Source organism: Microcebus murinus, chromosome 1 (assembly GCF_040939455.1).
Source record: "Microcebus murinus isolate Inina chromosome 1, M.murinus_Inina_mat1.0, whole genome shotgun sequence".
NCBI lineage: Eukaryota > Metazoa > Chordata > Mammalia > Primates > Cheirogaleidae > Microcebus > Microcebus murinus.
The window spans coordinates 162,152,348-162,170,853 of record NC_134104.1 but is presented as its reverse complement, the minus strand read 5'-3'; the positions used below and the strand labels follow the sequence as shown (position 1 = coordinate 162,170,853).

General features: G+C 38.1%; 1 protein-coding gene across 1 annotated transcript in view; it reads left to right on the top strand.

The window, feature by feature from the left end:
* DNAH12 (dynein axonemal heavy chain 12) overlaps nucleotides 1-18,506 on the top strand; it is a 211,024-nt gene that overhangs the window by 116,537 nt on the left and 75,981 nt on the right. Inside the window, exons 44-48 of the mRNA XM_076008843.1 lie at nucleotides 1,433-1,625; nucleotides 12,395-12,556; nucleotides 14,128-14,322; nucleotides 16,438-16,571; nucleotides 17,852-18,014. Of these exons, the coding sequence (XP_075864958.1) occupies nucleotides 1,433-1,625; nucleotides 12,395-12,556; nucleotides 14,128-14,322; nucleotides 16,438-16,571; nucleotides 17,852-18,014 (847 nt within the window). The remainder of the gene's footprint in view (nucleotides 1-1,432; nucleotides 1,626-12,394; nucleotides 12,557-14,127; nucleotides 14,323-16,437; nucleotides 16,572-17,851; nucleotides 18,015-18,506) is intronic.

Here is an 18,506-nt window from a genome sequence, read left to right as displayed (position 1 = left end):
CAGTATAGTCATTCTTCTGAGATAAACTTTTAGGTTTTGCTCTTATAAAAAATGCTTTGGGCCGGGCGCGGTGGCTCACGCCTGTAATCCTAGCTCTTGGGAGGCCGAGGCGGGCGGATTGCTCAAGGTCAGGAGTTCAAAACCAGCCTGAGCAAGAGCGAGACCCTGTCTCTACTATAAATAGAAAGAAATCAATTGGCCAACTGATATATATATATATAAAAATTAGCCGGGCATGGTGGCACATGCCTGTAGTCCCAGCTACTTGGGAGGCTGAGGCAGAAGGATCACTGGAGCCCAGGAGTTTGAGGTTGCTGTGAGCTAGGCTGACGCCACGGCACTCAGTCTAGCCTGGGCAACAAAGCGAGACTCTGTCTCAAAAAAAAAAAAAAAAAATGCTTTGAAAATTCATATGCATATCTCTTTGGGTACATGTGTGAGAATTTTTCTAGAATTTCCTAGAAGTGGGATTATTGTGTCATGCATGGTAAATAAGCATCTTTTTTTTTGAGACATAGTCTCACTCTGTTGCTAGGGCTGGAGTAGAGTGCCGTGGCGTCAGCCTAGCTCACAGCAACCTCAAACTCCTGGGGTCAACTGATCCTCCTGCCTCAGCCTCCCAAGTAGCTGGGAATATAGGCACATGCTATCACACCCAGCTACTTTTTTGTTGTTGTTGTTTCTATTTTTAGTTGCCCAGCTAATTTTTTTGCTATTTTTTTAGTAGAGACAGAGTCTCGCTCTTGCTCAGGCTGGTCTCAAACTCCTGAGGTCAAGCGATCCTCCTGCCTCAGCCTCCCAGAGTGCTAGCATTACAGGCATGAACCACCACGCCCGGACCATCTTTAACTTTACTATAGAATACTATTTACTTTACTATTGAATAAATTTTGCCAAAATATCTTCAAAAATTATTATTACTTTTAAGAGCTTCCATTGTTCTTCACCATTGCCAACACTTAGGATTGCCAGATTTTGTAAGTTTTCCCAGCGTAAGGAGAGTGGAATATTATCTCTTTGTAGTTTTCATTTTAATTCTCCTAATTACTAGTGAGGCTAAATGTTTTTTCTGAATTTATCATTTTATAGACAACTAATTTCCTATTTCTCACATAGAAATCTTAATATTAAGAGACTGAAGAAATGTATTTAATAAAAGCAATAATGTACTGCCAGTTTAAGCAGCTAAGGTTTCATTTTATTTGTATAACTTACATATTAAATTCCCTGAATTTTAACTTTTAGTTTTCCTCTGTATCAAATGATACAATTGTCACTGCCTTTGAAAAATCATGCTTTTTGATGTAAGCTGTTTAAAATTGGGATAAGGGACAACAAAGGCACATTCTTCTTGGAAAGTAAAACAATAGTTACATGTAAATATATTTACCTTTCTATTGTCATGTATAATAAGATTGTTATTTTGTGGCAGGTATGTTTTGGAACATTTATCAAGAATATGTCGAGTTCTAAAGCAGTCTGGTGGAAATGCTTTGCTTGTTGGACTTGGAGGGAGTGGTCGTCAGTCTTTAACTCGTCTGGCTACATCCATGGCAAAAATGCAGATTTTCCAGCCAGAAATTTCTAAGAGCTATGGTATGAATGAGTGGAGAGAGGACATGAAGGTAAAATTATGAAGAAACTTAGTATCTAAAATGATAGCAGTGCATTCCTTTGTCTTTAAAGAGAGAGCCAGCCCGTGTCGCTGTGTCTGAAGACCTGGGTGGTGAAGATAATGCCGCGTTTCCCTGAAAATAAGACCCACCCATAAAATAAGCCCTAGCAGGATTTCTAAGCACTTGCGCAATAGAAGCCCCACCTAGAAAGTAAGCCCTAGTGACAGGCGTGGCCAAGCAGCGCATCTGCACAGCCCGTGCATTTCCTTGCAGAGCGGTAGAGAAGACGAGCAGCCCTTCTCACCTGTTCCCCGAGAGCTCTGTTGCTCCACATGAGAGATCGGGGCCAATGATTCTAAAGGAAATAGAGTCGCAAGACATTCAGGATGGAATTCGGGGTTTGGAGAGTTATGATGATGTTCCAGAAGAAGATGACTTCACTATATTTGAATAAATGTAGATTGTTGTACCGCACTTAAAACAAATAACACATCCCCTGAAAATAAGCTCTAGGATGTCTACTTGAGGAAAAATAAATATAAGATTCTGTCTTATTTTGGGGGAAACACGGTAATACTATCCATATAGCACCTACTGTGTGTGCTGAACACTGGTTTAAGTGCTTTACCTCCATGATTTCATTGCACGGGTGAAATGATGCAGTGCAGCAAGTGGGCTGTCTGCGCTTTCCTGATGAGAGTGCTGAAGCCGAGGGAAGTGTGATGCACGGCAGAGCAAAGGTTTCTAACTCAAGTCTTGTCCACTACACTATTCTACTGCTGCTGCTTTTAAAAAAATTGATACATAACATTTGTAATATTTATGTGGTACATGTGACATTTTGATACATGCATAGAATGTCTAATGATTAAGTCAGGGTATTTCATCAACTAGAACATTTATAATTCTTTTCTGTTGGGAACATTTCAACTCTTCTAGCTATTTTGGAAAGTATAATACATTGTTGTTAACTATAATCACCCTACTGTGCCATCAAAAGTTGGAACTTGGCCGGGCGCGGTGGCTCACGCCTGTAATCCTAGCTCTCTGGGAGGCCAAGGCGGGCCAATTGCTCAAGGTCAGGAGTTCGAAACCAGCCTGAGCAAGAGTGAGACCCCGTCTCTACTATAAATAGAAAGAAGTTGGCCAACTAATATATATAGAAAAAAAATTAGCCGGGCATGGTGGCGCATGCCTGTAGTCCCAGCTACTCGGGAGGCTGAGGCAGGAGGATCGCTTGAGCGCAGGAGATTGAGGTTGCTGTGAGCTAGGCTGACGCCACGGCACTCACTCTAGCCTGGGCAACAAAGCGAGACTCTGTCTCAAAAAAAAAAAAAAGTTGGAACTTATTCCTTCTAACTGTGTGTTTGTACCAATTAACCTACCACTCTTCATCCTCCTCCTCACATCCCTTTCCCAGCCTCTGGTAACTGTCATTCTACTTTCTACCTCCATAAGATCAACTTTTTTAGTTCCCATGTATGAGTGAGAACACGTAGCATTTGTCTTTCTGTGCCTGGCTTATGCTTCTGATTATATCTTTATTCTAGTTCAGGGAGGACTTTGTTCAGATAAATATATGATTTCCAGCAGACTGTTAAGTATGAACCTCATGATTATGATGAAAATGATAATGCCATTAATGTCTGTGTTACTATCCCAGTAACCAATAGAATAGTGGCGTGTATACATGGGGCTTCATCCTCTTGTGCCTAGGGGTCTACAGTTTGCAACAGAGAGATGATCCAAGGTAAAAAAAAAAAAAAAAAGGAAGGGAGTTTTTGCTGGACTTCTTTCACTTTCACTGACCCTTAGATACTAAATTTCTACATCCTAAAAGTTAACATAGAGAAATGGATTTTTCTTGACTACTTGCAGATGGAAATAGTAGAATCCAAGCTGGTATATAATAAGTCTACATAGAGATGAAAGAAAGAAAAATCACATTTTCTTTTCTTTTATTTATTTATTTATTTATTTATTTATTTACTTATTTTTTTTTTGAGACAGAGTCTCGCTTTGTTGTCCAGGCTAGAGTGAGTGCCGTGGCGTCAGCCTAGCTCACAGCAACCTCAAACTCCTGGGCTTGAGTGATCCTTCTGCCTCAGCCTCCCGAGTAGCTGGGACTACAGGCATGCGCCACTATGCCCGGCTAATTTTTTATATATATATCAGTTGGCCAATTAATTTCTTTCTATTTATAGTAGAGACGGGGTCTCGCTCTTGCTCAGGCTGGTTTTGAACTCCTGACCTTGAGCAATCCGCCCGCCTCGGCCTCCCAAGAGCTAGGATTACAGGCGTGAGCCACAGCGCCCGGCCTTCTTTTCTTTTTTTTAGACAAGGTCTTGCTCTGTTGCCTGAGCTAGAGTGCAACGGTGGCATCATAGATCACTGCGACCTCCAATTCCTGGGCGCAAGTGATCTTCCTCCCTCAGCCTTCTGAGGGGCTGGGACTACAGACATGTACTACCATGCCCGGCTAATTTTTTTCTTCTTTTTTTTTGTAGAGACGGGATCTTGCTATTACCTAGGCTGGTCTTGAACTCCTGGGCTTAAGTGATCCTCTGCCCTTGGCCTTTCAAAGTGCTAGAATTACAGGTGTGAGCCACCATACTAGACCTGCAGTTACTTTCTATGCTCATACTTCTGAGGAAAGCTTGTGGTATATTTACTACCAAATAAACTAATAGACTTAGAAAGCAGCATACTTCGTGTACTGTTTCATAGTAGCAAGAGCATAGACTTTGAAATCAGACAGATTCAGTTTTAATTTCTGCTTTGCATTATTTGTTAGCTGTATTATTGTGGATGTGTTATTAAATCTTTCTGCACTTTAGTTTCTAGGAATTTATCTCATTCTTCTAGGTTATCCAATTTGTTGGCACATAATTTTTCATAGTATTTTCCTGTAATCCTTTTTATTTCTGTGGCATTGGTTGTGCCACCAGAAAGTGTGATAGTTTTTTTCTTCCAAATTTCTGATTTTAGTTATTTGAGTCTTCTCTCTTTTTTTCTTAATCTAGCTAAAGTTTTGTCAATGTTATCAATCTTTAAAAAAAAATAACAGTTTCATTGATTTTTTTTCTCTTGGTTTTCTGTTCTCCATTTCATTTATCTCTGCTCTAATCTTTATTATTTACTTCCTTCTGCTAGCTTTTGATTTAGTTTATTCTTCTTTTTATAGTTCCTTGAGGCATCAAGTTAAGTTGTTGATTTGAGATCTTTCTTCTTTCTTAGTGTGTTTACAGCTATAAACTTCCCTCTTGGCACTGCTTTTACCGCATCCCATAAACTTTGTGTGTTGTGGTTTTATTTTCATTTGTCTAAAGATGTTTTCTAATTTCTTCTTTGACCCACTGGTTGTTTAAGAGTATGTTGTTTATTTCTATGTATTTGTGGATTTTCCAGGTTTCCTTCTGCTATTGATTTCTGGTTTTGTTCCATTTTGATCACAAAAGATACTTTCTATGATTTCAATTTGTCAAGACTTGTTTTGTGGCCTAACATGTGGTCTATCCTAGAGAATGTTTCATGTACACTTGAGAAGAGTGTGTATTCTGCTGTTGTTGGGTAGGGTGTTCTATATATCTCTGTTAGGTCCAATTGGTTCACAGTGGTATTCAAGTCGTCTATTTATTTATCTTATGTCTTGTCCCTTATTGAAAATGGAATATTGAAGTTTCTTACCATTACAGTCATCTCCCCTTATCTGTGGTTTTGCTTTCTGCAGTTTTAGTTACCCATAGTCAACCATAGCCCAAAAATAGGTGAGTACAAACAGTAAGATATTTTGAGAGAGAGACCACATTCACATAACTTCTTTCTAGTATATCATTATAATTATTCTATCTTACTATTATTTATTATTACTAATGTCTTATGTGTCTAATTTATGAATTAAGCTTTATCATAGGTTTGTATAGGGGAAAATATAGTATATGTAGAGGTTAGTATTATATGCAGTTTCAGACATCCACTGGAGGTCTTGGAATGCATCCCCCATGGAAAAGGGAGGGGCTACTGTATTGTGTTGCTATCCTTTTCTTTCTTCAATGCTGTCAAAGTTTGCTTCATATATTTAGGAGGTATGTGGTTGGGTATATAAATATTCATACAGTTGACCCTTGAACAACACAGGGATTGGGTTACCAACCCTAATGCAGTTGAAAATCTGTGTATAACTTCTGACTCTCCCAAAACTTAGCTATTAATAGTCTACTGTTTACCAGAAGCCTTACTGATAATATAGTTGATTAACATATATTTTGTATGTTATGTGTATTCATACTATATTCTTATATAAGCTAGAGAAAAGAAAATGTTATTAATACAATAACTGCCATGTGAGTTGTACTTAACTCATGCTAGTTTTGAGCCTGGGGCTTCGTGAAGCATGTGTAACTCACATGTTTCTTCACCTTGGGAACTGCAAGAATTATTTGTCAAGTTGTGTATAACTCATGCACAGAAAACAATAAAAAATAACAAAGTTTTCATTAAATTAGAAAGGATCATTTTGTTTTTGAAGTTTTTATTCTATTTTTGTAATAAAACACCATGGCTCCAAGGAAAAATTTTTTTCTAGTGTGCTAGTAAATGTGTTAAGAAAGTCATAAAGAAGAGAAAATATATTTACTATTCATTAAGTGAAAATGGAGCATCACAAATGTCTTCATCCTCATTGTCTTCACATTGAGAAGGCTGAAGAGGTGGAGGAAAAGAAGGTGTTCTTGCTATCTCGGGTGGCAGAGGCAGAAAAAATGTACATATAACTGAACCTACATAGCTCAAACCTGTGCTGTTCAAAGGTCAACTGTAATTGTTATACCTTCCTGGTGAATTGGCCCTTTTGTCAGTATATAATGTCCTTTGTCTCATTCTGGTTTTTGATTTAAAGTCTATTTTATATAATGTTAGTATAGCCATCTACTCTCTTTTAGTTACTTTTTGTTTGGAATATCTTTTTCCATCCTTATTTTCAGCCTATGTGTGTCCTTGGATCTTGTAGGCAGCATAGTGTTGTTTTTTTTATCCATTCAGCCACTCTATATCTTTTGATTGAGGAATTTAATCCATTTACATTTAATGTACTGATAGGGAAGGATTTTTTTTTTTTTTTTGAGACAGAGTCTCACTTTGTTTCCCAGGCTAGAGTGAGTGCTGTGGCATCAGCCTAGCTCACAGCAACCTCAATCTCCTTGGCTCAAGCAATCCTACTGCCTCAGACTCCCAAGTAGCTGGGACTACAGGTATGTGCCACCATGCCCAGCTAATTTTTCTATATACATTAGTTGGCCAATTAATTTCTTTCTATTTATAGTAGAGACAGGGTCTCGCTCTTGCTCAGGCTGGTTTCAAACTCCTGACCTTGAGCAATCTGCCCGCCTCAGCCTCCCAGAATGCTAGGATTACAGGTGTGAGCCCCCGCACCCGGCCCAGGGAAGGATTTATTATTGTCCTTTTGATACTTGTTTTCTGTGTGCTTTGTAGCTTCTTTGTTTCTTTTGTTTTGTTTTTATTTATTGAGACAAAGTCTCACTCTGTTGCGCAGGCTAGAGTGCAGTGGTGTCAGCATAGCTCACTGCAAACTCCTGGGCTCAAGTGATTTTTCTGCCTCAGCCTCCCAAGTAGCTGGGACTAAAGGTGTACACCACCACACCTGGCTAATTTTTGTGATTTTTGTAGATAGGGGGTCTCACTCTTGCTCAGACGAGTCTTGAACTCCTGGCCTCTAGCAATTCTCCTGCCTTGGCCTCCCAAAATGGTAGGACTAGAGGCATAAGCCACTGTGCCTGGCCACTTCTTTGTTTCTTATTTTCTCTCTTACTGCCTTTTGTGTTTTATTGATTTTTATTTGTGGTGACATGCTTTGATTCATTTCTTATTTCTTTTTGTGTATATTCTGTATTTTCTTTGTGGTTACCACTGCTATTACACTAAACAACTTAAAGTTATAGCAATCCATTTTAAACTGATAACAACCTAACTTCAATTGCATACAAAAATGTTATACCTTTATAGCCCCACCCGTTCCACTTTTTATTAATGTCACAAATTAGATCTTTATATATTTATATACCATTTAACATAGACTTATAGGTTTTTTTGTGTGTGCATGCGTTTATCTTTTAGAATTAAAGGTAGATTTATGCTCCAAAAGTACAGTAATACATATTCTCTATTTATCCATATATTTACCTTTGCTGGAGAACTTTACACTTTTGCATGGCTTCCTGTTGCTGTCTAATTAATGCCTTTTGTTTCAACTGGAAGGATTGCTGTTAGCATTTCTTATGGGGTAGACCTAGTGGTAATGAACTCTCTCAGTGTTTATCTGGAAAGGTCTTAATTCAACCTTAATTTTTGAAAGGCAGTTTTGCCAGATAAAGTTTTATTGGTTGGGAGATTTTTGTTTCTTTTTCAGCACTTTGAATATATCACCCCATTCTGGTCTGTAAGGTTTCTAATGAGAAATTCACTGACAGTCTTATGAAAGCTTCCTTGTACATGACAAGTTGCTTTTCTCTTGCTACTTTCAATATTTTTTCTTTGTCGTTGACTTTTTTTTATTTTTTATTTTTTTATTTTTTTTTATTTTTTATTTTTTTTTGAGACAGAGTCTCACTTTGTTGCCCAGGCTAGAGTGAGTGCCGTGGCGTCAGCCTGGCTCACAGCAACCTCAATCTCTGGGGCTCAGCGATCCTACTGCCTCAGCCTCCCGAGTAGCTGGGACTACAGGCATGCGCCACCATGCCCGGCTAATTTTTTGTATATATATTTTTAGTTGGTCAATTAATTTATTTCTATTTTTGGTAGAGACGAGGTCTCGCTCAGGCTGGTTTCGAACTCCTGACCTTGAGCAATCCGCCCGCCTCGGCCTCCCAAAGTGCTAGGATTACAGGCGTGAGCCACCACGCCCGGCCTGTCTTTGACTTTTGACAGTTTTATTATAATGTTTCTCAATGTGGGTCTCTTTGAGTTCAACCTAGTTGAAATTCATTGAGCTTCTTGAATTTTTATGCCCATTTTTTCTTTAGATTTGGGGAGTTTTCAGCTATTATTTCTTCAAATATGCTCTCTGTCTCTTTCTCTCTCTTATAATTTTAGGATTCCCATAATGCATATATATATCCACTTGAGAATGTCCCATAGCCCTTTAGGCTCACTTCACTTTTCTTTATTCTTTTTATTTTTGCTCGTTTGGCTCAATTATTTCAAATAACTTGTTTTCAAGTTAGCTGGATCTTTATTTTGTCTGATCAAGCCTAATTTTAAACCCCTCTAGTAAATTTTTCAGTTTAGTTGTTGTATTTTTCCACTATAGTTTTTCTTTGGTTATATTTTATAGTTTCTATCTGTTTGTTACTATTCTCATTTTGTTCATGCATTGTTTTCCTGATTTAGTTTATTTGCCTATCTGTATTCCCTTCTAGCTCATTGAACATCTTTAAGGTAGTTGTCTTAAGTTCTTTGCCCATCAGTTTGTAGATCTGCATTTCCTTATGGTTGGTTTCTAAAGCTTCGTTTTATTTTTTTGATTGAGCCATGTTTCCCAGTTTCTTTGCAACCTTTGTGATCTTTTGTTGATATTTGACTATTTGAAAGACAGCTCCCTCCCCCAGTCTTTATGACTGGCCTCATGCATGGGGAAAACCTTCACCAATTAACCTGGCTAGAGGTTCTGAGACTCTCAGACCTTTTCTGGGGATGGATCTTCTTTGAAGTTGTGTATGTGCTTTTATTCTAGAATGTATGAGTGCTTTTAACTGTCCTAATTTCCTGTTTTTTCTCAGGAGCTTTCGGTTTCTGTTATATTCCTCTGTCCTTGATCTCTTCCTCTCCCTGAGGCCTGCCTGTGAAACTGCAGAGTCTCTGCCACTCTAAACAGTCAGGGCACTCGCAGGTCTCCAACCTGGTGTCCAAACTACGCCATTGTTCCTGTCAGCACCCCAGGCCAGGTGAGACAGTCCCCCAGATAAGCCAGAATGCTGGATTCAAGTTCAACTCTATTCCTTCTGACCTGAGGAAAGAGCCAGGATTTGGATGGTGTTCTCCATATCTCACCACACTATGCCAAGCTGGGGAGGAGCTAGGGCAAGAAAGATGCTAGTCCTCATGTACTCTTCTGTGAACAGTCCCTTCTCTTCTTTGTGCTCTCTCCTGGGTGCCGCAGCCACTTAGCTAGTCTCTAGATTTCTCACAAAAGCATTTTGTTCGTATATTGCTAATTCAGTGTCTTCATGGGAGAATGAGAGCCGGGAGTTCCTAGTTTGTCATCTTGTTGATGTTATAATACTTCCTAGATTCTTCATTTGTATAATTTAGATAACACCACTTATTTCATAGATTATGGTATAATGCATATAAGGTTCTTTATAATATTACTTGCTTATAATTAGTATTTTGAAAATGTTAATTCTTCTTTCCTATTTGGAAATAGTTGTACACATCATATGTTTTAATATGACTTTTAAATACAGTGATGCTCATGGCAATAAATTAAATATGTTTATATTATATTTTTCTATTTATTTTGATATAATATTAATAATTATAAAGCTGACGTGATTAGATATAATACTTCTTATAAAACTAGATTCCCTAGTTTTTTGTTTCTTTTTTTTTTTTTTGAGACAGAGTCTCACTTTGTTGCCCAGGCTAGAGTGAGTGCCATGGCGTCAGCCTAGCTCACAACAACCTCAAACTCCTGGGCTCAATCAATCCTCCTGCCTCAGCCTCCCGAGTAGCAGGGACTACAGGCATGCACCACCATGCCCAGCTAATTTTTTCTATATATATTAGTTGGCCAATTAATTTCTTTCTATTTTTAGTAGAGACAGGGTCTCACTCTTCCTCAGGCTGGTTTTGAACTCCTGGCCTCAAGCAATCTGCCCGCCTCGGCCTCCCAGAGTGCTAGGATTACAGGTGTGAGCCACCGCGCCAGGCCTAGATTCCCTAGTTTTGATGATAAAAAATTATTTCTAGGAACAAAACAGCCTGCATATTGGAAGATGACTTTAATGGGAAAAGGGTAGAGTTTTGTACAATATAAAAATTTACCATTTATATTATAGAGTGATAATATTAATTATAGTTAATATTTAATGATTTAAAATATATGATTTTACAAAAGAGATAGAAGTTTATTTTCAAAAATAACTTGCGGTAGTTGTAACACTATTTTCATTATGAACTATATCCAGCTTTATGCTGATAGATGCTTAATGATACACCTTCCAGGTTTAGGTTGACAAGACTTCTGATTTGTAGCATTTTCCAATTTTCACAGTGTAAAAATTCCCACCATGGCTGATTTAAAATTACCAACATGATGTTACTGAAAGCAGAGTTGAAAAGACATGTACATAGAATACTATTACATGGTGTTTTACTGTATAGATTCAATAGACTTAAATGATTTCCAGCCCATAGATAATAGCAAATATAATAAAATAGTTAGGACATGATGAGATTTAAATATTTATTATTTTTCTTTTTAATATACCTATGTTTTATATAATTATAAGTTTATATAATTTAATTTTTAATCCTGGTGTGTTTAACAACCTGCCACAAGTTCCCGAAGTGTTAGCAATCAGTGTCCGCAGGTCTGCACAAGCCAGCTCCAGCACACTGCTGAGCCCACGCCTTCACAGCAGCTGAAAGTCTCAGTTGCCATTGACTCAAGAAACCCCAGCTCAAACCCCAGCTTTCTTTTCAGTTTAAGCAAAAGAAAGAAAGAAAGAGAGAGAGAGAGAGAGAGAAAGAGAGAGAGAGAGAAAGAGAGAGAGAGAGAGAGAGAAAGAGAGAGAGAGAGAGAGAAAGAAAGAAAGAAAGAAAGAAAGAAAGAAAGAAAGAAAGAAAGAAAGAAAGAAAGAAAGAAAGAAAGAAAGAAAGAAGAAAGAAAGAGTTATTGGCTTATAAGACTGAAGTATCCATAGGTAGATAGGTTTTTGACATGGCTGAATTTAGGGGCTCAAATTATGTACTTAATAATTACTCTTTCTATCTCTTGGCACTACTCTCCTCCATTTTGCTTCCTTTTCTAGCAGGCTCATTCCATGAGGCTGCAAATAGTTTGGATTACTGGCCTTTACATATGCCATCTTAATTTTTTTAATTTTTTTTTTTTTTGAGACAGTCTTGCTCTGTTGCCCAGGCTAGAGTGAGTGCCGTGGCGGCAGCCTCGCTCACAGCAACCTCAAACTCCTGGGCTCAAGCGATCCTGCTGCCTCAGCCTCCCGGTAGCTGGGACTACAGGCATGCGCCACCATGCCCAGCTAATTTTTTCTATATGCATTAGTTGGCCAATTAATTTCTTTCTATTTATAGTAGAGACAGGGTCTCACTCTTGCTCAGGCTGGTTTCGAACTCCTGACCTCGAGCAATCCGCCCGCCTCGGCCTCCCAGAGAGCTAGTATTACAGGCATGAGCCACTGCGCCCGGCCTACGTACGCCATCTTAGAGTGACAAGGATTCTTTCTGTTTTCAAGTCCATCTCAGTCCCTGAAGTAAGACTATGATTGGGGCCTACCTAAATCACACGTGTTTCTCTGAATTAATGATTATGTCCAAGGGTTTGGGGAAACTCTGACCAGTTTGGGTCTCCCACCTAAGGAATGGGAGAAATGGAGGCCCCAATTGACAGCCGCACCAGAAGTGGGGAGAGGAACTGCCCTAAAATCAAGGTGTTGTTATCAAAAGAAGGGGAAAAGGAGGGAAAGCAAAACCAACGGATGTCCACCACATTCTGTTTATAAGTATATTTTAATTTTAAGGCTCTGTTAAGGAATGCAGGCATGAAGGGCCAGAAGACAGTCTTTCTAATCACAGACACTCAGATTAAAGAAGAAGCTTTTCTAGAGGATATTGACAGTGTACTCAATACTGGAGAAGTGCCTAACATTTTTGCAGCAGATGAAAAACAAGAAGTGATGGAGGTAAATGCTTTTGGGGGAGTGCTGCTCGTAGTACAGGAATTTTCTTTTCTTGAAACCTTTTCTCTATTCTTTAGGATAAATATAGCGTGTGCAGATGATTTTTATAATTAAAACTTTTAAACATATTAGTTTAACACATTTTTTGGTGAATTTTAAATTGCTTGTACTATACATATGAGACAGAATTTTTATTTTATGATTCCCATCTTCATAATCATGGCAGTTTGTTTCACCTGTTTAATGTTATTTAGCATATTTTATGAAGGATTAGAGATTTAAAAATCATGTCTTAGAGTTACATTGATATAAGAAAATATGGCTTTAGTGCTACTTGATTAGCCTTACCACTGATTACTAAATTCTCAAGTTTTAATAAAGCTACTGGTCTTACAGTTCTAATATATTTGAAAATCAGGCTTTGTGATTTAATTTAAAAAAATACAATTTTGCAGTTCCCACTACTGTCAGATGTCATGTACTTTGACCCCCATTTCTAAGAACTTCCCACACAAAATCTCTGCTAGTAATTTCCCCCTTTCTTATCACCATAACTACTTTTACCCAGAAAATATATCACTTACACATGGATATTTCATTCCCAACCTCCAGTGATTGCATCTGGAGTGAAATGGACTTGCCCTCATACTTCAAGCCCTCTACTTTTGTCTTCTATGGAATGGGAGCAACAACCCTTGAATCCAACAAAAGAAAGCATCTGTGTAGTACCAGGCACTTAGAAAGCCCTCAGTAAATGGAATGTTACCAGCTCATGGCCTGTGGTGGGGAAGGAAAAAAGAAAAAAGATGCAACAAGTTCTTTGCTTTTATCTGGGATATGTCAGGGATGTGGCCAAGGATGCTGTCTAATGGTGATTTTCCTAACGCTTAGGAGAAATCCATCCTCTGTACTCCCATCCAAGAAATAGTTACCTTTGGGGAGTGGGATTTCCAGAGTTTTGCTAGGCTTTCCTGCTTGCTTTAGCTATTATCTTTCTTCCCATCACTTTGCTATCAAACATTCCCATTGTTTCAGTATCTCTGCTTTATATTTGCATGTTTTATATACATCTATTTTTTTAATTTAACAAAGAGAATCATATTATACATACTACTGCACAGCTTGTTTTGGTTTCATTTACTTTATCTTGCTGATCTTCCCATACCACATACATAGATATGCCTCATTATTTTTAATATTTGTTTAAAATTCCAATATGTGGATGTTTTACATTTTTAACCAGTTCTTTACTAATGGGCACTATAGTTGTTTCCATTTTTTTCTCTAAAACCAATGTTGAATTATAGTCCTGTACATATATCTTGGTGAACTTTTGTGATTATCTTAATAAAGTGAATTTTTGGCAGATATTTATTTTTAAATTATAGATTTATGGAGCTGGAAGAGGTTTTTTAAGTGTAAACTATATCAAAGACAGTCTATTGATATAAAACCAAAATTTAAAAGCTAGTTACAGGGAGTAATAAAACTTCTTCATATTCTAATATCTGCTAATCTCATTATCAGCTCATCTATTTTTATTTATGAGGTTTTTATTTTCTGATATTCCCTAGGGTGTTCGCCCAGTAGCCCAGGCTGGCAATAAACATGGTGAACTCAGTCCCTTAGCCCTATTTGCTTTCTTTGTGAATCGCTGCAAAGATAATCTTCATGTTGTAGTGGCTTTTAGCCCCATTGGAGATGCCTTTCGAAATCGCTTGAGACAGTTCCCATCCCTCATCAATTGCTGTACCATTGACTGGTTTCAGGTTTGTTATTTTTTGTGGGGAGCGGGTAACTAACTCTTTTGGAATTTTACTGAAATTTATTTAAACTTCATTAATATACATTCAGCAGGTGTTTCTTGATCACTTACTATAATGACAGGCATAATGCTCAGAACGAGGGACTGAAAAGACTACATGATCCTCGCAGGGAGTTTATACGCTGGACTGGAAGACAGAAAAGGCAATCAGTAGTCATAGTTATAAAAGAGCCATAATGTTGGTATGCAAAAGGTACACATATGAAGACAGTGAATATTGGAAGTATAAAGATGAATTAGTTACATAGAGAGATTAGGGACCACTAGGAGATTTATATGTAAAGAAATTTATTAGAAAAAAAATTTTTTTTTTTTTTTTTTTTTTGAGACAGAGTCTCGCTTTGTCGCCCAGGCTAGAGCAAGTACCGTGGCATCAGCCTCGCTCACAGCAACCTCACACTCCTGGGCTCAAGCAATCCTACTGCCTCAGCCTCCCGAGTAGCTGGGACTACAGGCATGCGCCACCATGCCCGGCTAATTTTTTCTATATATATTAGTTGGCCGATTAATTTCTTTCTATTTATAGTAGAGATGGGGTCTCACTCTTGCTCAGGCTGGTTTCAAACTCCTGACTTTGAGCAATCAGCCCACCTCGGCCTCCCAGAGTGCTAGGATTACAGTACAGGCATGAGCCACCGCGCCTGGCCAGAAGAATTTATTATGAGAAACTTATTATGAGGAACTGCATGATTATGGAGCCTGACAAGTCCCAAGATCTGCAGTTGGCAGCTGGAGACCCAGGAGAGCCAATGGTGTAGTTCCAGTCTGAAGGCAGCAGGCTCAAGACCTAGGAAGAGCCTATTCAATTCAGGTCTGAAGGCAGAAAAAAACCTAATATCCCAGCTTAAAGGAGGCCAGACAAGAGAAATTCCCTTTTATTTAGGGGAGCACTTTTTGGCTCTATTGAGGCCTTCAACTGATTGCATGAGTCCCACTGACATTAGTGAGGGCAATCTGCTTTACTCAGTCTATCAATTTAAATGTTAAACTCATGCAAGGGTGAGGAGAGCATGGTTCATTTGGGCAACAGTGAATGGTTTGGCATAGCTGACTGGCAATGAGGGCAGCAGGAGTTGAGTTGGAGCTTTGGGTGGGTGCTAGATTATAAAGGGATTTGTAAGGTGTTCCTAGGAATTTGGTTTTATACCAAAGATATCACAGCAGCATTAACTTATTTTTAGCTAATCTATATTTTAGGAAAAAAACAAAAACACCTAGAGGCTGTATGGTGAATGAATTGGAGTGGGACAAAACAAAAGATAAGGATGACCAATTGGATAACAATTTCAGTCATACGAGCAGCAAGTGATAAAGGCCACTGCCTCACTTAACCTTAAGACAAATTGCTACTTGTGTAAGACCATTAAGTAATTGTCCTCTTGAGAATAGTTCATGGCACCTTCTATTTAATTGTTTTATGCCCAATAGAGTGTGAATTGTACATAGACCCTGTACAGTTCTTTCAAAAATTAATTTCTGATACTAATTTGTTTTATTGCCTTTTGCTTATTCATTATCAATTGCATGTTTGAAAAACTAATTCTGCCCTTTTGAGGATTATACATACATTTCAGCTAGTGGATGTTTTTGTATTCAGACAACAATAAAAATGATGTGAAATACTTTTGCTTTATGCAAACTCTATCTTAATACTGCTTCCAATAAGTAACCAAAACCCAAGTATTAGGGAGATAGAGACTGTCAGAGAAGCTGATGGCATTATTTGAGACCTGGGTCCATGAAATTCAGGAAGTAAGTGTAAACTACTCTATGTCATGTAGTCAGAATGACACTCTCTAGTCTCCAAAGTAGGATACATACTTACTAGGGATGCCAAAACAATTCAGAGGATTTTGCAATTTATGAAATGTTTATATATGAAATATTTCATATAGATCAACATTTACACCCTCTCTCAGTTTGTAAGGCAGCTGGCCATGTGTTGTAGGTGGTATGCAAGGTACCCTGAGGGATTTAAGCAATGAACTGAAAATTGAAGATATAATGCAAGCATAAGTGGACAGTAAAAGAATGGCATTTTTCTTTTTCTTATTTTTAGCCATGGCCTGAAGATGCTCTTGAACTTGTAGCTGTGAAATTCTTAGAAACACTGGAGCTTACTGAGGCTGAACGAGAAGAAATAGTTCCAATCTGTAAACACTTCCACACATCTATTATGGATCTTTCAGAAAGGTTAATAATAATACATTTAAAAATGACAATGTTGCCTTGTATTTTAAAGCATCTCTTTTTATGGAAGTCCAAATTTTTAATATGAGTTCAATGTCTTCTAAATCTTTCTGATCATTTAGTTAAGACCCTCAACCTACAAGAAATAGAAAACCTCTTGATCTAGCTTTAACAAAAGGGGGGATTCATTATAAAGATACAAAGGTGTCTCACAAAGCTTAAGGGAAAGAACACAGCTGGGTCTCAGAAGTGGCTGGAGTTAGAGAAAGCCATCAGAAACCCAGAAATGCTTTTACTGATTCTCATCCCTGCTTCTCTCTGGGCATCCATTTTCTTCTTTCCCTTTGTAGACTGAATGTTTTACTTCCCAGTGTATTTGGAGGAAACTGGCTGCTTCTCAGCTTTCAAGTTTACTACTTACAGTTCCAACTGTAGGTAGAGACTAACTGGCTGTTTCTAGCTCCCTATTCCAAATTTATTCCAAAATGTGATTCGCCTTATTTGTGTCAAGTGTCCGACCCTGATCTGAACAGATATGGTTAGGATGCCAAGTTCCATAGGCCAAACATCGCTGTGGAGTCACTGGGTGGAAGTTCTCGAGAATGGAAGCTGGTTAGTGAGTTGTAGATACCTCCAAAGTGTCTGTTTGCCTCTGTTTTTCTCTGAGATCCTCATCTCAGAGACGGGCAGATCCAAGTGCTCATGGTATATTGCCTAGCCAGAGTCATGCAGCCAGCCAGAGTGGTTGGCTTGGATGGTAGCACTAAGCAGTGTAGTTTGTATGTTTACCACAAAACATCATTACTTCCATTGCTTCCGTGTGTACGTAAAACAGTCTTATAATCTGGCCATATCCCATTTAGCCAACATATGACATACATGTGCAAGGAATGATGCCTGCTAGCCTGTCTGCAGCCCCCTTTCCTACTGTGCTTGCCTAGCTCACACAATATCTTAGGCCCTTACAGAGTTAGGTGCTCCTGGCTTATGAAACATGTAAAAAAAAAAAAGCCTAATATTCTTCTTGTGGTAGTTTACCTTTTATAGACATCTTTGTTGATTTGTGCTTTTTAAATATATCATTGCTGTTCGATATTCTGCAGGACAGAAATTAGAATGTGTTTATATGTAGAATTCTAGAGTCTTACAGCATTCAAGTACTCAACAGCTGCTGCATTAAACTTAACCTTTACTCTCAATTTTTGTTGTTAATGATATGTTGAATTTACCTCTTTGTGATGGACATTACTTATAGTGAGATATGTTGTCTGTCTCTCTTTTAGATTCTTGCGAGAGTTAGGACGACATAACTATGTTACTGCTACGTCTTATCTTGAACTTATTGGCTCATTTCGACAGCTTTTGACTAAAAAGCGACAAACTGTCATGGAAGCAAAGCAACGATACGTAAATGGACTTGACAAATTAGCTTTTGCTGAGTCTCAGGTAAACTGGAGGAGCTACTCAAAATCGTATTATATGCTGGGAAATATAAGAAATAATAATAAGAGCTACAATTTATTGATAATATGTTGTATGCCAGGCTCCATGTTATGTACTTCATGCGCATTCCTTCGGTTATTCCTCATAGCAACTCTATGAGGCAGACACTTTTATGATCCTTATTTTACAGATGAGTACAGTAAGTTTTAGAGAAGTTAAATAAGTTGCCCAGACCACATAGACTCAAAAACATGCTGTATTATTTTCAATTAATTTTTTGGCATTTGGGAGAATATAATAAGTCTAGGTTGCCTTTTATTGTTATACCTGGTTAAATATAAGATTTGAGGTTTTTAAAATTAACAAGTATTAGCAATATTATTAGTGTTATTTCAATATAAGTAACAGAGGTTTGGTTGGTTCATCTTTGCATTGCATACCATGCACAAAGTATAATAGGAGTACCCTGAGCTACTGCCTTCTTTTCTATCTGCC